This window comes from Ictalurus furcatus, chromosome 14 (genome assembly GCF_023375685.1).
Source record: "Ictalurus furcatus strain D&B chromosome 14, Billie_1.0, whole genome shotgun sequence".
Classification (NCBI taxonomy): domain Eukaryota; kingdom Metazoa; phylum Chordata; class Actinopteri; order Siluriformes; family Ictaluridae; genus Ictalurus; species Ictalurus furcatus.
The window spans coordinates 11,168,131-11,190,300 of record NC_071268.1 but is presented as its reverse complement, the minus strand read 5'-3'; the positions used below and the strand labels follow the sequence as shown (position 1 = coordinate 11,190,300).

Below are 22,170 nucleotides of genomic sequence, written 5' to 3'. Positions count from 1 at the left end.
TCTCTTCCTTGTTCCTCCTCGTCTAATTTAGAGTAATTGCTGCGTAGCAAGGGAGGAGAGGAGAGAAACAGACCCTCATTACCAGCACATGTAGAGCGACAGTGTATGTGTGTGTGTGTGTGTGTGTGTGTGTGTGTGTGTGTTTGAGAATGTGTGAGAGACCCTTCGGTTTCCACTGATGCCACATAATTACATGTCTGGCTTGCAAACACATTCTTGTCATTGCCCCCAGAAATTGTTGATGCCGTTCTGTCCGTCTGTATGGGGTGTGAGAGTGAATGAGAGAGATAGCAAGAGGAAAAAAAAAACAACCTGAAATAAATACAAAAAGTCACAGGAACTCTTCCGAAATTCTTATTTTGGCAACAGTAATGGCCATTTCCCACTGGCAAAATGACGGCGATGTGCTCCAAATCCAGAGCAAGCTTGGCGGACAAGCCGGTCCTGCCTTTTCCTCAACAAAATACATGGTTCTCGGTTGGAAAATCTGGTTTGGTCCTACCACCAGGATGCTAGTTTTCTAGATAATAGAGCCGCTGACATCAGGGGTTGAGGTAATTCCATGACCACGTTGTTTATTATTATAAGACGTGAAACAAAATATTGAAACCTTGAACCAGGGTTAGCCAAAGATGAAGATTTAAATTTTTTTAAAATTAATTAATTAATTAATATTTTTTTTTACATGAAGTTGCAATGAATTAATTAAACAGGAAGTGTTTCCGGTGTTTTTAAAATGAATTCTAAACAGCTACAGCGATTAAATTATTTGTTTCTGTGGGTGTGCAGCAACCACTAACGTTGTCTACGGCTGCAACTAACGATTATTTTAATAATCGATGAATCTGTCGAATATTTCTTCGATTAATCGATTCGTTGGATTAAAGGGGCCATTTTTATTTTCTCGGTCACAGACCCAACTAATCCATAATGACATTCGTTGTCGATTATTTTTTATTATCGATTAGTTGTCACAGCCCTAGTGTTGTCACTGTTAAAAAACATGTATTTAAGTTTGATTACGTGTTAGATGATACTAAGAAATGTCAGATCATGCGCGCTATAGGATTCAGTCGAGCCAGTAGTTTGGATTCGGTGCTTTACTTTGCATCATACCTCATTTGCACGTAATTAAATAAAACTGAATGAAACTCTCAATGTAAATGTCACTTATCGTCGTTGAAAACACGACTTCCTGTCGTACGCGTACATAGAAAATGATCGGTTTCCTTTTGCTTTGCCGCTCGCTATTTTGAACAAAGGTTCGGAGCAGAGAGCTAAAAGCAATAAAAAGTGTTCTGCTCATAAGCGTTCTGTATAGTGGCACGGTCGCGCCGCGTATAGATGACGTTAGATAAAGTTCTCAAAGTCGTCCTTCCCACCAATTTGCTGGTTCCCTGAAGCAGCACCGAAACCTTGTCAGTGGAAGAGGGATTTAATCAGCCGGCTTCTTGTCTGTGACCTCTGCTTGATGACGTTATCGAGCAGAGGTCACAGACAATTTTGGAGGCTGCTAAAACATGATCTCAGAAACGTCTTCCTCCTCAGAATGCCGAACACATTTGTGAAATTCCCTTCACGTGCGCTACTGGAGTCAGTCACAGCGCACAGAATACACATCGCAGCACGAGCTCAGTCTTCTGTACGCGTTCACTCTGCGCTGTCCATTTGAGTGCGAGGGATTTGGACAGGGGTTATGAGCATGCAAGTCAAACATGGTATTTGCATAGACTCTTCTAGCAGATACACTAGAGATGATAAGAGATCAATGGATGCAGTGAAGGGAACACGTTAGAGCAGGATTTAAGATGAGGCGTTACTGTCGTCTGTAGGACCCTTTAGTCTGAAGGTATTCAGCTGAAATGTGTGAAGGTCGTGGTACATAAAATTGCTTGTTTATAAAGAGCCGGATAAGCAGCTAATGTGGCTGTGTGGTGACAGTAGTCACCTCTTAATGCTCATCTATGGATAAGTTTATGGCTTTAAATAGGACCATGTGGATTTGTTTTGTTTCGTAGTGGTGCTTCAGACACGTATTTCTCTGTCCAGTCATTGATCTGCAAACAATCGATTTTCATCTTCACCTTTTTATTTAACGAGCCATGAGGTCACTTCACAAATCAGACCAGAGAGGAAATGAAATCAATCAATAAATAAAAAAATCAATGAAATTCTGCGGAAATTCTTTTCTAACTTGATGAGCTGAATTATGTATTAGTTTACATAAATCCATGGGATTGGCCACGGCAGAGTATCTGCTACAGAAGCTTGATGGCTTTTCGTATGATGTTCAGTTCTCTTCAAGTATTTTTTCACACTCCTGTTTTTGATCCACTGAAATGTGGATTTTGGATCAGTGGACAACCTCTGATTCAGTGCAAAAGCATGTGTCGCGACATTTTAGACCTACAAGTGCACGCAACAATTTTTGTAGTGTTGGAGAGTCTTCTCTCCTAAAGGAGCACTTCCTTGGGTGTTCCTCACAAGCTTGAGTTTATGCTTTAAAAGTCATTCAGTTCAGTGTTGACTCCATTCGCAAGTGGCTGTGTGCGCCATGGCCAGAAGTGGCTCACTTTTTTACACTGATTTTCTTACCATTCCTCAGTCTTCTGAGGTGTTCAACACAACTGGTCTGGAGAACTACTACAGCAGTGAGAGAGAGGAGGCCCTAGCTTACATTTAGCTAGTTTGGAGTGGTTCTACACTCTTATGGCTTAAATGAAGGTAAATTTTTGCCAAACTGACTCTGGATAATGTCTGGACAGTGGGTTATTTTCAGAGTTGGCTTTAATCTACAGTCTTGAGGATGTAGCACCAACCAACTTTGCAGCAAGGAGAGTTCAAGGCACTTGTATACTGTGTATAGAATCTATACTATGGGCTTAATGTTGCGGTGCGTAATGCACAAAAGACTCCTCTATAAGTAGCGTCGAGTTCGAGTCGTTCAAGTGTAGCTGTAGTTTCTGGAATATCTTGCAAAGACTCTCAGTAAAAGCTAGTCATAATAGTGAATACAGTCTTACGTAAGCACTTAGAACAGTTGGCTTATGCCAAGGTCGTTGATAGAAAAAGTATATCTTGTATTCATTGGAACCATCTTTACTGAGGACCTCAACCAGCAGCACAGTACAGTGGTTATCAGATATGTCAGCTTATTCCTCTACATACAGTATCTCACAAAAGTGAGTACACCCCTCACATTTTTATATTTGATTATATCTTTTCATGTGACAGCACTGAAGAAATGACACTTTGCTACAATGTAAAGTAGTGAGTGTACAGCTTGTGTAACAGTGTAAATTTTCTGTCCCCTCAAAATAACTCAACACACAGCCATTAATGTCTAAACCGCTGGCAACAAAAGTGAGTACACCCCTAAGTGAAAATGTCCAAATTGGGCCCAAAGTGTCAATATTTTGTGTGGCCACCATTATTTTCCAGCACTGCCTTAACCCTCTTGGGCATGGAGTTCACCAGAGCTTCACAGGTTGCCACTGGAGTCCTCTTCCACTCCTCCATGACGACATCACAGAGCTGGTGGATGTTAGAGACCTTGTGCTCCTCCACCTTCCATTTGAGGATGCCCCACAGATGCTCAATAGGGTTTAGGTCTGGAGACATGCTTGGCCAGTCCATCACCTTCACCCTCAGCTTCTTTAGCGAGGCGGTGGTCGTCTTGGAGGTGTGATTGGGGTCGTTATCATGCTGGAATACTGCATACTGATCATGCTCTGCTTCAGTATGTCACGGTACATGTTGGCATTCATGGTTCCCTCAATGAACTGTAGCTCCCCAGTGCCGGCAGCACTCATGCAGCCCCAGACCATGACACTCCCACCACCATGCTCGACTGTAGGCAAGACACACTTGTCTTTGTACTCCTCACCTGGTTGCTGCCACACACGCTTGACACCATCTGAACCAAATAAGTTTATCTTGGTCTCAAGAACTGTTTGCGGGCTTTCTTGTGCATCATCTTTAGAAGAGGCTTCCTTCTGGGACGACAGCCATACAGACCAATTTGATGCAGTGTGCGGCGTATGATCTGAGCACTGACAGGCTGACCCCCCACTCCTTCAACCTCTGCAGCAATGCTGGCAGCACTCATATTCTGTTTCCCAAAGACAACCTCTTGATATGACTCAACTTCTTTGGTCGACCATGGCGAGGCCTGTTCTGAGTGGAACCTGTCCTGTTAAACCGCTGTATGGTCTTTGCCACCATGCTGCGGCTCAGTGTCAGGGTCTTGGCAGTCTTCTTATAGCTTAGGCCATCTTCATGTAGAGCAACAATTCTTTTTTTCAGATCCTCAGAGAGTTCTTTGCCATGAGGTGCCATGTTGAATTTCCAGTGACCAGTATGAGGGAGTGTGAGAGCGATTACACCAAATTTAACACACCTGCTCCCCATTCACACCTGAGACCTTGTAACACTAACAAGTCACATGACACCGGGGAGGGAAAATGGCTAATTGGGCCCAATTTTCACTTAGGGGTGTACTCACTTTTGTTGCCAGCGGTTTAGACATTAATGGCTGTGTGTTGAGTTATTTTGAGGGGACAGAAAATTTACACTGTTACACAAGCTGTACACTCACTACTTTACATTGTAGCAAAGTGTATTTCTTCAGTGTTGTCACATTAAAAGATATAATCAAATATTTACAAAAATGTGAGGGGTGTACTCACTTTTGTGAGATACTGTATATAAAACTGTTCCAGGAGGAAATCCCAACTGAAACACATCACGCTGTAGCATCTCAAAGGGATTGAGATCAGAATTTTGACCAGGCTATTCTAAAATATCAGCTTTCATATATTTTATTCACGTTTTGGGTAACTGACATCTTACAAGACACACAGATAGTACTGTGCAAAAGTCTTGGGTACCCTATTATTATTATTGTTATTATTATTATTTTTTAGTACAAACTTTAATATAGATTTTTATTTTATGACTTTATCAAGGGGGAAAAACATTTTAGATTCCCAAGCATTAGCTTTCCAACACAAAATTAAATGTTACAGAAAAACATTTTGTATGTCAGTAAAGAAAGCAGTATATTAAGCGGTAAATTTTCAGATAAAAAAACAAAAACAAATCACATTGAAGGCTGCTGGATTTTGCTTCAAAAATAAGAAGCAAGTGTGACAGTCAAAGTCTCCAGAAGGATCGTGACTGGTTCTGCAAGATGCTCAATAAAACTTACGGCTCAAAAAATCTATGTGTAAATATATGTGTGTGTGTGTATATATGTATATATGTATGTGTATATATATGTATGTGTGTGTGTATGTATATATATATATATATATATATATATATATATATATATATATATATATATATATATATATATATATGTGTATATATATATATATATATATGTGTGTATATATATGTATATATGTATATATATGTTTTTTTTTTTTTATAAAAGCAAAGGGTCGTTTCATTATTTCTGAAGGCATCTTTCCGCTACAGCGTTTGTTTTACATGTTCCATAAGACTTTTGCACAGTACTGTATGTATATAGGAGATCCTGATACAAAGCAGAATTCATTGCTGCCTCAGTAATTGCATGTTGTCCCAGTCCAGAGGCAGCAAATTAGTCTCACATTAATATATCTCCTCCACTATGCGGTTGGAATGAGGTTTTAGTGTTAGAAAGCTTTGTACATTTATCAGAATGTTCCACATGGTCCTTATCAGATTAGAGATGGACAGCTATATTTATTTTCTCTAATGGTCACCCAGTCCATCAGGAATTCATTGACTGGCACGAATGTGGAGTGGGGGAGTGCTTAACGTTACTGGGTGTGAGTAAACACTCTGTCAACAGGGAATCAAATCAGTTGCTGAAACATGGCGGGAGTCGGTTGAGAAAAATCACTCAAGAAAATGAGTTTGACACACAGAGATCGCCGATGCAGAAATTCAACAGTATTAGCAAACTTTTTTAATTGACTAATTCTGCCAAGGCCCATGCTTAATGTGTTTAAAACGGACCTTTTCCCTTTTGTTAGCATCTCTGATTGAAAGGCGCAATTTATCAAATGCGCTCAACCTCCACGATGGTGGAATACTGCGGGAGAGATTGGTAAAATGCTGTGACAGGAGGTAAAAAAGGCCTGGAAGCTTCACTGCTTCCCACATTGTTCTGTCTGCTCAGTTTCATATTTCATGGCTGCGATGGCAGACAGATACAGCATGAACACGTAGCTTGTCAGATGCATCAAGTTGCTACTGACCCACATCGCAACTGCTGTGAATTCCAGCAGACACTTCATGTTCCCTGTGACTGCAGTCCATATTCAGCGCTTTTCAGCATGGTTTGTTGAGCCTGGTGTATTCTAGCATGCACGTAGCCATATGGACGAACGCTGCCTGGATGCTGAACTAGTGCTGTGATCAAAATTCTTCAAACGAGATTCTTAAACTGACTCCGATTGTGTGTTTGTGTTGTAGCTGGATGCCGAGTTGACTACACGCCATGAGCTGCAGGTGGAGTTTAAGAAGATGGAGGGCGATTACGAACAGAAAGTCCGAGAGCTCAGTGACGAGAAAGAAGCTCTTGGAAATGAGAAAGTGGACAAAGAGAACGAGAATCAAGGGCTGCGTGGAGAAATCGGCCAACTCAAAGATCAGGTACTAAATCACGTCAAATTCACATCTCGTGTGGAGCCTTGTGGAATTAACGGGCCACTGTATTCAACCGTTCATTTAACTGTACACTGAACCACACATCCATCAACTACAGCATGCTGATATTCTGTCAGCGGTTTGATTCTAGTTTTCATGTTCTTATTAATAATCATGGTTTTCAAGCTCAATCCATACAATAGTCAATGCTTCATTTCTGAACATCAAAATGCCAATATTCTAACATAGTCTGAAATAAACCAGAATAATGAGCCATTCTTTAAAGTCATTCAAGACCGAGTCAGCGCTTTCATCCGAAGTAAAAACACAAGCTAATCCACAGACATGAAAGCAACTTTGTTCAGGTACCAGAAAATTGACCCTTTCTAGGTCCAGACAGCTGACGGCACACACCGAGCACACAAAAGGCTTAGGCGCCATATGATGATGATGTTTTTTTTTTAAAATATACATTTTGACTTGCAGTACTGTTTTACGCACAGCTCATTAGTCTTTCAGTAGGGACAAAGATCCATCGATTCAAACGTATTTGTTTATTTACAGTAGATATGATCAGAAGGAGGCTTTAGATTTAGATGGCTAATGAGCAAGTCAGAGGTAACGGTGGCAAAGAAAGACTCCCTTAGACGACATAGGAACAAAGCTTGAGAGAAGCCCGTCCTCTTCCGGGTGACACCAGATAGTGAATCTATAACTCATCACTTTTTCCAGAGTTGTATACTCTAAAGTCAAGCAGTAGTGTGCTGAAACGACGTTTAGTATGAGTATCGTAGGCTTCATGCTTCCAGCAGAAGTTCTTGGGTAAGGATCTCCAGTATACAGCTCAGATCCCAACACTGAGGCTAGGCTGAGACTGGTGGGGAAGTCCAACTCTTTAGGGTTTTCATGTAGGATCATCCGCAACGGCAGACGATGAATCAAAAATGCACAAACTACAAGCAGATGTAGAGCATCAGGATGAATCAGGCAAGTACCGTGGGCTGAGAAGAGCCACAGCAGTGGAAGTGTGTCCAGATCAGGATTTCCAAACATCATCATTTTAATTGATTTGTTCATCAGTTGTTTAACTGTTTAATCTACTTCAATTCAGAAGTTCTTTTTTGTTATTTGGGTAAACAATACAACATATTCGGTAGTATAAAACATTTCTGATCAACATCATCAAGCCTGTCAAGGACTTTACCCGCAGAGACAGAAGAACTGTTTTGAACAAGTCTGACTAGCTGATTTATTTCGGAAACTGTACGACAGTGTACCTGTAATGAGTTTGTATTTATTGTACTTTTATGCGGTTTTAATTGCAAAGGCAAATTCTGATTTGATTGAATGATTTTGTTGTTTTGTTCTATGGTTTATTGCTTAATATAGTAATTATTTCATTATTTTTTGAAAGCATCTTTTCAAAATTTCATTAAATGTCTGTAAGACTACTTTATATGCATGTTTTTTTTATATTAGACTAATAATGATTATTATATCCATATTTTCTCTGTGGTGAAAAGAAGTATTTAATAATGGCAGCGATTAGACAAACAAAAATTACATAGAAATTGAATTACAAGGATGCAACAATGAGCATTTTCTTTATAATGATTTTTTTTTAAAGCATGTACTTAGATAGTTTCCAGGCCTGGAAGTTTGGATGAGATCATGACTATAGCGACTATAGTTTCAGCTCCGGAAGCAACACGGGGCTGAACCATGGCAACGCTGACTAAAAGAGGCCGTAGCAGTAGGGATCTCAGAAGTGCTGTTTCAGAGGCAGTGCAGGCTTTATAAAAAAATTTTTTTAAATGTCTGGTACAGTAATGGGACTTGTGTGTATTGATTTTTAATTCTTAAAGAAGACAGGGTGCCGCTTAGGAAAGGGCATGCACGGGATTGATTTATTGCCTTAAAAACACTGGACTTGTATGTGAGAAGAATATATGAAGCACTTTCGTGATTAGGTTATGAGTGAAAATAACTGAAAGAGGAATGGAAGGGAAAAGAGAACAAGTGCCATAGTAATTGATGAGCAGAATTCCTGTGACATATACGAAGATCCTTTTCTGCAACCTAGGAACTTTTTATTTTATTTCTTTCTTTCTTTTTAGGAACATTAGGTGTCTTTCTAACGGAGTCCAATAACCGAGTGCTAGAAAAACAGAGATCTGTGAAATAAAAGTGGGCAGAGAAAAAGAGAACCTAAGCGATGTTTTTATAGCTGTAGTAGTATGAATAGCAATTTATGTTTGAGATGCTTTGATCTTTTTCGCAAAAATTTCCCGCAAAACTTGTGGGAGTCTGTTTTGTACATGCTTTTATTAGTATGTTTGTGTAAAGAGAGTAATAAACGTGAAGTGTGAAATTGAGCCGTGTGTCCCGGGCAGCTGGTTTAAACAGCTCAGGTTCAGGTTCAACCTCCTCCTTGTTTGCTGTGTTGCTAGAATGATGTTAGTCACCCAGTTTGTATAGCGTTTGTCAAATTCTGCCTGGTCCAGTTCAATTAGCTTTTTTTCAGTATAGTGCTTTTAGCATTATACATTGTCACAAAGCTTTAAATAAATCAAGATGGAGATTTATTGCTCAGTCCCTCCAGGATTTCACGATTTTGTGACCGCACAAATTAATGCAAAATCAAGCAAACCCTTGCAGAGTTGGCGATTTTTCAGAATCACCGCGTGATTTTCGGCGGATTTGTGATGTCATCACAACGAGCATTGAGCCAAAGCCCTCTTTGATTCATTTGTGTCGAACAAGAGTACAGCGAAAAGGTCTATTCACCAACAAACAGTGCCGCGAAAGACAGTTTTGTGCAATTGCGATCGGTTTTCCACAAACAAATGCACAAAAAACTCCCCATCATTTAAAAAAAGAAAAGCATTTCACGATCACAAACAACTCCTGTGAGTAACCCTAACCCTGTTCGGACCGATTGTTCAGTATGGGCATCACAGTCTTTACGATTAAAGCAGCAGTTCTTGGGTACAAGATACGGGTGAGATGATCGAGTAAAGAAAGGGTAAGGCCTGGCTGTGAACTGATGTTTGGGAAGTGCACAGTATAAGGGTATCCGTGTGAAACCATCCAGAGCAGCAGTGAGTGAGTCACCAGTGTAGAAAGCTTCGACGAGGAGAACGAGCAGGATGAATCAGACAGACCTGGAGGGTGAGAGGAGCCACAACAGTAGAAGTGTGTCAGGATGAAGGTGTTGATTAATCTTCTTTAATAGCAGCTCTGTCAGTAGTGCCAGTAGTACTTTAAATCACAGGTTTATATTTACGGTGATCTGAAACGTTTTCGCTTCAGTAGTAACGGGTCATTCATGGGGAACACATGGCAGATGCTCAGCATAATCTAAGCCTTATAATAAACAGATTCAAAAGTCTTGTTATTTAACAAAGAAAACTGCGTAATTGTTGATATGGTGAAGGTTTCTGTAAGGAGTCTCCAGTGTAGCAATAGGTTTTCTGCCATGGGACAGGATTCAGTGCTCTGTTGGTAACATGGCGAGAGCAACAGAGAGAGGATGATGAGGGAGCGACTGTTTACGTTATCTGCTGTAACGTAAGTGATGATATGAACAAAGTTGTTTTGTGGATGTTCCACACCATGAAACTGTACACAAACTAAAAAGCCTAGACATCTCGTTCATTAAGAAATCAAAAAATTGTAATAGTTGGCATATTGCTCTAGGGCAGTGGTTCTCAACACAGAGATCGGAAGGAAAGCGCAAATTGTTTTCGAGAAAAACACAGACAGGGCATCATTTGGGGACTTGGTGTCTTTTATTGCTTTTCAAATAGAATGTGCATAAATGGAAAAACCCCGCATTCCCTCTGACTCTGTATTTTCTTTTTGCTGGGAAGAGGCAGAGCTTAGACTGCCTTTTACATAGCTGTCAGTGCAGACCTGTGTTACCAACTGAGTGACTTTTCAGACCCCTTTAGTGACTTTTTTTTTTCTTCCGGAAAAAAAAAAAAAACGCCTAGTGACAAATCTAGCAACTTTCCAAATGTCAGCAGTACTGTCCTGCAAGCCCGAGGTCTTGCTTTCCCCCTGCACTCACACCTCTCTCTGCATCTGCTCTGTTCAGTGAGTGTCTGAGAGCCGGAGATTTAAAAATGTCACGGATAACGAGACGCGCCGTTCGTCCCAATTTACATCATTCGTGTGCGAATGTTTTATAGACCACAAGATGAATGTAATGCAACATGTTTTACATGTAAACTAGTCCACGTTATTACAACCTAGTTCCCTTGTTCAAAGTCGTTATAGTGTTCAGAAACATTTTATATATCATTCATGTTCCATACCTGTCCCTTATATAGTTTTATGAAAGTTATGAAAAGTAATTAAAAAAAAGTACAAAAACACAAAAGAAAAAAAAATCTATCAATCAAAAACAGATTATAGATTAGGTTATACATAGATAGTTTTTATATAGAATATAGATAATCATTATACCTGGTCTCCAATGGGGGTGTGTGGGGGGTGCCACATGGTAAGGGGGGGCTAAGTTACAAAAGGTTGAGATCCTCTGCTCTAGTGTAAGAGGATTAAAACACTTCAGGATGTGCTGTTTTTGGAAAGTTATCAATTTCGGTGTAGTAAGAGTAACTCTGCTTTGCATCAGGCGATATCATATCACTCTGTTGTTGATGATTTTCCTTTAACAGTATGTCCTCAAATGTTTTATTCCTTACTGGTTTTACACTGTAATGATGATTCCTGCATTGTAGTGAAAATGCAGACCAGGAACTAATCCATGAACTGCATAGTTTTGTTTTTTTTATTTATTTTTTTTTTAACTCTAGGGCTGTGTTTCCAAACTTTTTATGTCCTCAAGGAGATCTGACATCTCCATGGAAACATGCCTGTTGACAGGGGGAACCCAGACAGTACACTCAAAGCAGTGAATGATTGTGCTTAAAGGAATAATTATACTTGATGGGGATTGGAGAAAAGCAGGAGTCAGCAAAAGTAAAGAAGTTGGAGTGGATGAGAGGAGAAAGGCGGAGGAGGAGACGCATATAGACAAAATACAGAAGGATGTGAAAGAGCCAGACAGAGCGAGTGAGAAACTTGCTGAGCTAAACACAGCCTGTCACCTCAACCAGCTTTTAATGTGGAACAGATAAACAACTGTCAGAAACGTTGTCATTGTCACATCACACACCGGCGCACACACACCGACACACACTCTTTGTGAGCAATTTCGGGTTTTGCAGCATCAGTGGAATCGTTGCACTTCAAATCCTGACACACCCCAGCTAATCAGAGCGGGAAATGTCTGACTCTGTCTTGCACTTCTCCGTCTTTTCCATCGGGTTTCCTCTTTCCCTGATGTGAAATTAGCAGACTGGTCATTTTTAATGAGCTGTGTCGGGTTCTGGATAATTAAATGATCCTTTTAATTAGACATGGATTTATACCCTGCTCATCTCTCTTCAATTTCAGCTATGACCTTTCTACATCTGCTGCCTCTCCTTTTCTCCCTCTATCCCTGTCTAACCTCATTATTTGTCCCAGGGGCTTGAGTAAACTCTGCTTCTTCGAGAGAACTTCGCCTGACAACTGTGTACGACTGTGCAATCCATATCACTTAGTAATTTGCGTCAACTCCGTTTTGACCTTGAACTATATTTGGAACTATATGGAACTTCGAAGAATGTGCGCTGATTTATTTATTTTTTTTGTCTACGCCTCCGGCTATGACATTACAGTTAGATCTGAAATTGGAGTGGGAGGATCGGTGGCAAAGGACTGGCTAACTATGTAAAGACCGCTTAGTTACTGTAGTATATTGAAGTTCAATATTGATCTCAGGTTTGTAGTTTGCTAAAACCAAGGTTGTTTTACATTCTAAGCCAAGCTACACATTTACCAGTACACTGCATATTTATAAATCTTTGAGTTATAATGAATGCTCCTTAGTCACTTTAATTGCATATCTCTTGGGAATATTAAATACATCAGTGGGGAGCTTGTGATTTAATGCTACGGAGTCAATAGAAAAAAACAAGTGACCTTTACCTGAGCGCTGATATCACAGCCGCGTTTGTTTGATTAATCGAGGAAGGTGAAAACAAGCCTAAATGTAGTTAATTGTGCAAACCTAATGAGAAGGCTCATCAGTATCTATTTCTATTTCTCTCTCTCTCTCTCTCGCTCAGGTTCAAAAACTGTCTAAGGATCTTGAGGAAGCCAAGACGATAATCATCAATGCACCCAAGACAGTAGCTGGCCGCCCTGACCTATCAGCACCAGCCTCGATGAGCCACCCACCTCCACCTCTGCCTGGCAAAGCAGGCATGCCACCACCACCTCCACCTCTGCCTGGCCAAGCAAGCATGCCCCCTCCACCACCACCTCTGCCTGGCCAAGCGAGCATGCCCCCTCCACCACCACCTCTGCCTGGCCAAGCAAGCATGCCCCCTCCACCACCTCCCCCTCCCTTGCCGGGCATGCCAGGACCCCCACCACCTCCACCTCTACCTGGTCAGGCAGGTGCGATGCCCCCTCCACCACCTCCGCTACCCGGTGCTCCTGGTATGCCCCCTCCTCCGCCTCCACCTCCAGGACTGCCAGGAATGCCACCCCCTCCTCCAATGCCTGGGATGCCTCCTCCACCGCCAGGAGGGTTTGGAACTTGGGCTGCTCCAGTACCACAACTACCATTTGGCCTGCAGCCCAAGAAAGAGTACAAACCAGAGGTGCAGCTTAAGAGAGCCAACTGGAGTAAGGTGAGTTTGAGGGGTGGGGTTGTTTTTAGTGGATGGGGTTACTGCAGTCCAGTGTCAGAGCTCTGATACACTCAGCTGGCTGATTTTGCAGCATGATTCACATTGATAGCACTGATCAGTCCTTGTCAGTGCTGATTGAGTATGCTGAATCTCTGAATGGCTGTTCAGCCTAGCAAAACTGTGTAGGAAATTAAAGCAGAAAGAAAAACACTTTAGAGCAAGGGTTGTCAAAGTTTCAACTGTAAAATAGATTCCACTGATCCTCTCAGTACAGATTTATTCCATGAATATAATCCCCCCCCCCTTTAAAAGATGCATTAATTGCATTCACAAATGCAATTACAAAACATAATAATTAAACGTTGTTTTAAAAATAACATACGACATGTTTTAAAAGCAGCAGGGAGTCGTGTTGGAAGAATGTAATGTAGGCTTAATGTTCTTAATGTAGAATTAAGATGCATCACGATATATAAATAATTGTTTAATTGGATTACTCTCAAAAAGTCGAATGTAAATGTAACACCCCTGGAGAATCTGATCGCAAAATTGTATGCCATTACAGACTTCTGCCAAATGCCATAAATGTAAATGTATTCTGATACGGATGATTCACACACTACAGGAGCATCTCAAAAAATTAGAATATTGTGGAAAAGTTTTTTTTTTTTTTTTTCTTCGTAATTTAATTCAATAAGTGGAACTTTTCATATATTCTAGATTCATTACGCACCTTATTTTGTTTTTAATCTTGATTACAGCTTACAGCTCATGGAAATCAAAAATCCAGTATCTCAAAATATTAGAATAAAGCAGTGCAGTATTATAAAATTGAGAACAAAAGCTTTTTTGTTTTTGTGATACTGGATCTTTTTCCCGTTTAATTCATAGTTGAATTACATCCAGAGAAATAAAATCAACCCTACTTTCTATTTGTTTATTTCTTATATTTAAACAAATAGAGCTTCATGATGACGCAGTATACAGTACGTACCTTGACGCTGTAACTGTGGTGCATGCTACTCTGAATCCCACTGTCTGCTGCACCTGTTGAGGGGAAGTAAAGGTGCTAACCAAACTTGAATGATCTCCTTTACATATGATACGAGGAGAAAACATCACCGCTCATAGCCTGAATATTTGCCAACAGTGACTTTATTTCAAGGTCACAAACACAACGGGGTGTTGCAAACGCAATGCGTTAAGTAACTTGAGAAAATGAGGACTATGGTGGTACAGATACATGGTACAGTCTGCTTCCTGGATATTCATGTGCTCCTTTTCCTGTGTTAACCTTTAGCAAGCGAGTTAGAGACGACCATTCGTTTTCTGTGGAGCTGTGATTTCAGCCACAGCAGCAAGCGATTTTCTCAACTCTGTGCAAATTGGTTATAACACACTCAGTACGTTTACATGGACAACAATAATCTGATTTTAACCCGATTAAGACAATACTCTAATTATTAAACTAGCATGTAAACAGCGATTATTGCTGAACTTCATCCGACTAAAGTCATACTCGAAGTAAAAACAAATGGAATTAAGACGTGTGGAGTATTCCTGTTTTAGTCACATTATCGATGTGCATTACAGACATGTACACGCCTCAATCACACTATTAACATCGTGTGGGAGTTTTCACCGCATTTTGCGACAGGACACGTTCACACGGCAGTTCTTAACCGTTTAACGGCAAACGAGAGAGCACGGCTGCGTCTGAAACCTATACGTGTATATCAGCTACTATATAGTAGGTAAGTATGTGGTTTCAGACGCAACACACTGCTTCAAGCAGTCGTGTATTTGCACGTGCAGCATGACAAATAATTAACTGCACTTGAAGCTTTCGTAAAATTAAAAATAAAAACACCCAAAACTGTATACGGGACCATAACGAAGACCAACTGTATGTCGATACGTGAAATTCTGGAGGGAACGTCGGACGGCGTGGCGTGGGGACGTAATGACGTGTGCCGTTAATCGATCTATGTTCTATAACATGTAAAACGGGAACATGAAAGGAATTGTCTAAAAACAACTCATGTAAACACCTTAATCACAATATTGTCTTATTCAGAATAAGGTCAATAATTAGATTACTGCTGTCCTTGTAAACATAGTCAGTGAAGCAAGAAATCCAAATCTCAAACGATCCCTTGGACCAATCCTATGGTCGTATAGTTTAACGTTTCTTTACTTCTCCCTTCACAACTGTATTTTATACCTATACGCAGTTAGTTCCCATTGACGCACAAGAATAGAAGAAAAACGACATAGTTAACTGCTAATCTTGCAGCTGGGCGAATATGAAGCCTGGTGGGTAAATGTCCAGCAAACCAGTTTTCACACCGATTAGTGTTTTTATTTAAATTTGTGTTTAACTAATTAGCTTTACAATGTGTATATTTTGCCTGCTGCTGTTTTCCATCACAAGTTTATTTGTCTTACTCGTGTGAACGCATGGCTGCTTTCCATTAAGTGTGTATAATGCACTTAATGAGCTAAGTAGCTGACTATACATTAGGTTCAGAAAGTATTCAGACTCCTGAAACACACAAGCAGTCCAGACCCTTGCCCAAGGCACTCCAGATTGAGCTCAGGTGCATCGTATTCGCTTTCATTACCTCGAGATGCCACTAGAACTTGCCTGGAGTCCACCTGTGTTCAATTCGGTTGATTGGACCTGATTTTGAAAGTGTGGTTTCAGGGCAACCAAAACATCACACTGGGCATCACACTGGAGCTTCCACTTACCTGGCAGGGTAGCTAATGTAATCTTGATTTGTCCACCTCCGCATGGAGATTCCTCTGACTTCTCGGAATGAGTTGTTTTATTTTCACACAGGGGCAGAATGTACGCGTGAGCTTGCCATCAGTTCTCACGTCCAAAATTCCCCAGAAAACACAAGACAGCAGGAGTCCATTTCCTGTCTCGGTTCGAGCTGTTCTTTGACGTCAGCTTGGTGTGTCAGGGTCCCAGATGTGCATGTGTAGAAGCGTGTGTTTGTGTGTGTGTGTTACCAAAGTACAGGGAGCCTAATAGCATTTTACCTGCATATGGATTACTTGTGTGACTATTAGTTCCTCTGGTTCTTCTCCTCCCTCACTTCATTTTCTCTCGTTTCCTCGCTCTCGCTCACCCGCAACAGGACTTAAAACATCAAAACGGTTCCGTCTCCTCTATTAGCCTAAAGCTACTCTTTAATGGCTGCAGTCGAGTTCATGAGTGTGTCTCTCTCACTCTCGCTTCCTCTCTCGCTTTCTTCTCGTGGTGAGAGCTCTTTGACGAATATGTCAGTGAAATTGCTTTTTAATAAGCCTGCTTCTTTTAACTGTGGCTGTGAAAGATAATTAAATTGCTGCTAGAAAGGACATCATTCTTTTGTAATTTAAATTAACTTTTTTTCCTCTCTCTCTCTCCCTCTTCTTTTCGCTCCCTCTCATCCACCGCTTTCCGCTATCGTACGCTCCCTAAAACACACACACTCAAATGCTAGTGCTCGCACTCGGTCATCAGCAAACAAAGTAATGAGAAATTAGGATCAGAGAAGTCTGTGCCTCCTTTCTTAAAGTCTCTTTCTTTCTGTCAGTTTTTCTAATATTATACCTTTTCTTATATTACACTAGTATTATACAAATTTCATTTTTGTTCCATCCAGCTTTCTAGTATGAAAGGTTAAAAAAAAAAGTAAATAAATAAATAAAGCGACGTAATGAAAAAGGAGAAATGTATTTTTTGGGACTGATTAATGGAATAGAAAGAAACGGGCGAAGAAAGAATTACTATAAATGAATGAAAGAAAGATAGATGGAAATGATGGAGGATCAAAAAGATGGAACAAACGAGAGCGACGGGGGTGTAGGTTGTCTTCCCTCCCTGTCTGTATTGAACCATTTGCGCTGTTTTGGTCCTTTGTGTGGTTAAAATCGGGATCAATTTTAATGAGTTTCGTTCCTCTCTCATTCCGCTGCCTCTTTTTCTTCTCCCATTTCCACCTTCCGCCGTCTTTTCTCCCATTCTTTAATCCTTCTCTACTCATCTCTGGCTTCTTGTGCTTTGTTCATTCGTTTTTCTCAGACGGAGGTTGTTAGCGTGAGGCTGTGCATTATCGCTGTTGAAAAGTGGCCCGTGCAGCAGAGCGCACACTCCTCAGAGGCCTTCAGCAGCTCTGACTGTTCACCCTGCCGCCAACAGAGATTAATTGACTTAAAGCTGTGTTCATGTAGCGTGGACCACGTTTCAGGGGCGCTGTGTCTTTCTGAAAGGGGAAACTCATTCGAGCTAAAATAGCATGTCGTTGGTGATAAAGCATTCACTCGTAATAATCCATTAAGCCCCTAATTGGGAATCTCTGCAGCTGGCAGGATAGTTATTATTTCTGCAGTAAGAGAGGATTTTAGAGCAACTACAACAGCACTGATCTTGTTTGCTGTAATATTTTTCGTGTTTGTAGTAAATTGTTAACTCAGGCTCTTGTGTTTCAACAACAGCGTAATAGGACCCGAGTTCATATATGCTGCATGCTATAATGCTATTTTGAGGATCCAGTACTTTGGCTTTCATTTAAGATCTTACTAATGACAATTTCGTGGTAGTTGTAATATCACATATTAATTTAAGATTACCCGTCTTACTTTTATCTTTCATCTTACAAGTGTTATGAATAGATTGATTGATTGGGTGGGTGAATGGATATTTTGGGTGGGTGGAGGGAACGGATTGTTTTAGGTGTGTGGATGGATGGATGGATGAATGGATTTGGGTGAATGGATGAATGGATTATGATGGATGGATGACTGATTTGGGTGAATGGGTTATGATGGATGGATGACTGATTTGGGTGAATGGATGGTATGGATGAATGGATTATGATGGATGGGTGGTTTTGGGTGGATGGATGAATGGATTTGGGTGAATGGATGAATGGATTATGATGGATGGATGAATGGATTTGGGTGAATGGATGGATTATGATGGATGGATGAATGGATTTGGGTGAATGGATGAATGGTTTATGATGGATGGATGAATGGATTTGGGTGAATGGATGAATGGATTATGATGGATGGATGAATGGACTTGGGTGAATGGATGGTATGGATGAATGGATTATGATGGATGGGTGGTTTTGGGTGGATGGATGAATGGATTTGGGTGAATGGATGAATGGATTATGATGGATGGGTGGTTTTGGGTGAATGGATGGATTATGATGGATGGATGAATGGATGGTATGGATGGTTTTGGTGAATGGATGAATGGATTATGTTGGATGGATGGATGAAGAAATGGGTTGTGAATGGATGGATGATTGACTGATTTGGGCAGAGGGATGGATAGATGGCCGGAGTGGCTGGCTGGATGAATGGATGGATGCATGAACTAACTGCTTTTCTTGTGTGTTGAAGATTGCAGCTGAGGATCTTTCAGAGAGCAGCTTCTGGGTGAAATCGAAAGAGACCCGCTTTGAGAATAACGAGCTTTTCTCCAGACTCACTCTGGCGTTCTCCTCCCAGACCAAGAGTGAGTGATCCAACTGCAATGTGTTATTGAGTTCATGTTAACATTACTGGAACATGCTCACATGCTTTTCTTCTAGCCCTATGACTAGCAACATCATATTTGTTTTTTTATGTTTTTTTCTCTCCCACATGTTTTTGATCCACCTACACAGCCTCAAAAGGTAAGCTTTGTGTGTGTGTGTGTGTGTGTGTGTGTGTGTGTGTGTGTGTGTGTGTGTGTAAGCACTCGCTGCTGTAAGAGTAATGTTTTTCCTGCGATCCGTGGATGGATGCTGAGCAGGATGGATGGAGGTCTCCAGGGATGGATGGATGCTGAAACAAGTGAATGGTTGCAGAAAGAGATGGATGTACGCAAGAATGCTGAAATGGATGGATGTATGCACAATTTGATGGATGGATATAGAGATGCAGGGCTGCACTATTAATCACATGTGATAAAACTTAAAAGTTGGAAGTTTGCTCAAACTCTATTACACACAACACATTGTCTATACTGTGCAGCCCTACAGAGATGTATGGAGATATGGGATGGATTCTGGGGTGGAGGGATAGATGCTGAGATAGAGATATAGTGAGGAGGATACAGTGCCCTCAACTAATATTGACACCCTCTGTAAATATGAGCAAAGAAGGCTCTGAAAATTTTTTTTTTTTTTTGGATCTTTTGTTTGAAAAATTCACAAAAATACTCTGCTGACATGAATATCAAACAATTACAAACACAACATAGGTTTATTAAAAAAATATATATGTCTTTGTTCAATACATGTATGCTACAATTATTGACACCCTTTTGGTCAATACTAAGATAACAGCTCTGAGTCTTCTCCTGTAATGCCTGATGATGTTGGAGAATACATGGCAAGGGATCTGAGACCGTTCCTCCATACAGAATCTCTCCAGATCCTTCAAATTTCAAGGTCCACGCTGGTGGACTCTCCTCTTCAGTTCACCCCACAGGTTTTCTATGGGTTTCAAGTCAGGAGACTGGGATGGCCATGGTAGGACCTTGATTTTGTGGTCAGTAAACCATTTTTGTGTTGATTTTGATGTATGTTTTGGATCATTGTCCTGCTGGAAGATCCAACCATGGCCCATTTTAAGCTTTCTGGCAGAGGCAGTCAGGTTTCATTTAATATCTGTTGATATTTGATAGAGTCCATGATGCCATGTATCCTAACAAAATGTCCAGGTCCTCTGGCAGAAAAACAGCCCCATAACATTATAAACACCACCTCTGGTGTTTATTGCCAAAAAGCGCTATTTTGGTTTCAGCTGACCATAGAACCGATCCCATTTGAAGTTCCAGTAGTGTCTGGCAAACTGAAAACACTTGAGTTTTTGGATGGGAGTAGGGGCTTTTTTCTTGAAACCCTTCCAAACATCTTGTGGTGATGTAGGTGATTTCGGACTGTAGTTTTGGAGACTTTCTGACCCCAAGACTCAACTAACTTCTGCAGTTCTCCTGCTGTGATCCTTGGAGATTTTTTGGCCACTCAAACCGTCCTCTTCCCAGTGCGTTGAGACGATATAGACACACGTCCTCTTCCAGGTTGATTCATAACATTTCCAGTTGGCTGGAACTTCTTAATTATTGCCCTGATGGTGGAAATGGGCATTTTCAGTGCTTGTGCTATTTCCTTATAGCCACTTCCCATTTTGTGAAGCTCAACAACCTTTTGCTGCACATCACAGCTATATTCCTTGGTCTTAGCCATTGTTATGAATGACTAAGGGAATTTGGGCTATGTCTTACCTCATATTTATTCCCCTGTGAAACAGGAAGTCATGTTTGAACAATTTCCTGTTCCTAGTCAGCCAGGTGTACTAAAGTTTAAACATCAATGGGAATCTACTTCAAATATATTTTTCTCATATGAATTCATAGGGGTGCCAATAATTGTTGCACACATACACATTTAACAATGTTTTTTTTTTGTTGTTTTTTTTTTGTTTGTTTTTTTGGTGTTTGCAATTGTTTATATATCTATGAAAGCAGAGTATTTTTGTAATTTTTTTTTGTTTAACACAAGCTCAAAAGGTTAAACAATAAAGACCATTTTTCATACCTTTCTTTACTCATATTTACCATGGGTGCCAATATTAGTGGGGGGCACTGTATATTCAGGAGTGGAGGGATGGAGGTTGAGATGGAGGATCTGTTCAGGAGTGGAGGGATGGATGTTGAGAAGAATGGATGAATGCTGAGAGAGGTGGATGAGTGGAAGGACGGAGAGAAAGCTGATTATGCAGTTATGGGGGGATTGTGTCCCTGGTTTTGTGTGTGTGTGTGTGGTGCTTATCTCTCTAGAACGGCCATCGTACTTCTTAGGACTTTATATGCAAAACCCCTTTCATACTGAATTTAATATGAGCATGACCTTTTGAGGTGTGTGTGTCTTTGTCCTCTGTGCAAGTCTACTCAGTGTCAAACTACTGCCACATATGTCCCTGTGGAACGTGTGTGTGAGACAGAGCCTTCTTCCCCTGCATACATCGTCACCTCTATCACCTCTCCTTCGTATTCCTCTTCTGTTCTCTCTCTCCCTCTGTCTCTCTCTTTGTCTCTCACCCCCCATATCCCTCTCTCCATCTGTGTATGAGTCTCTCTCTCTCTCTCTCTCTCTGCTGTCAGAATTCCATTTACTCATCTCCTCCATATTTATATGCCTGATTCAGTATGCACTAACCTCCAATTTAACGAGGGAGTGTGTGCCAACTGTATGCTCACACTGACATGGCTGTGGGTTTTTTTTTGGGGGGGTGGGGGGGGATATGAAAAGTTTGAAGATTTGAAATGTCATATCTGTCAGCTGTCTTGGATTGTCTAAGCCATGTGTGTGTGCATTCCTTCATCTGTCTGGCTTGATGCAGGATAACCTTTTCTGATATCTGTCTGTAAATGAATGCTGCCCTTTTCATATTCTCCATGTGTCCAATCCTGCCTGTAAAAAAACAAAACAAAAAAAAAACTGTCTCTGTGTGTGTGTGTGTGTGTGTGTGTGTGTGTGTGTGTGTGTGTGTGTTAGAAGTACTTTGCATTTCTCTACTCTTTTGTCAGACTTTTGTGACCTCACTCTTGCTCTCCTTCGGTCATCCCTTTCTACCCAGCCAAGCGAAAGGACACCACCGCCAGCCACATGCGACCTCTCACTTCTCCTTGTCATCCTCTCTTTCTCTCCACATGCTGATGGCAGGGTTGCAGGTTGATGATGTCACCAGTGAGGTCGTAGGGCTTATTGCTGATGTCATCAAC

General features: G+C 40.9%; 1 protein-coding gene across 3 annotated transcripts in view; it reads left to right on the top strand.

Annotated features, from left to right (window-relative positions):
• Positions 1-21,639, top strand: part of LOC128617866 (protein diaphanous homolog 1) — an 84,812-nt gene extending 63,173 nt beyond the window's left edge. The window contains exons 16-19 of one of the 3 annotated variants that reach the window (XM_053641060.1): positions 6,469-6,648; positions 12,822-13,391; positions 18,801-18,915; positions 19,067-21,639. In XM_053641060.1, coding sequence (XP_053497035.1) covers positions 6,469-6,648; positions 12,822-13,391; positions 18,801-18,915; positions 19,067-19,152 — 951 coding nt within the window. In that variant the 3' untranslated portion in view covers positions 19,153-21,639. Of the gene's footprint in view, positions 1-6,468; positions 6,649-12,821; positions 13,392-18,800 lie in introns of all 3 variants that reach the window. The other 2 variants (XM_053641061.1, XM_053641062.1) reach the window with 2 other exon arrangements.
• The last annotated feature ends 531 nt before the right edge of the window (positions 21,640-22,170 follow it).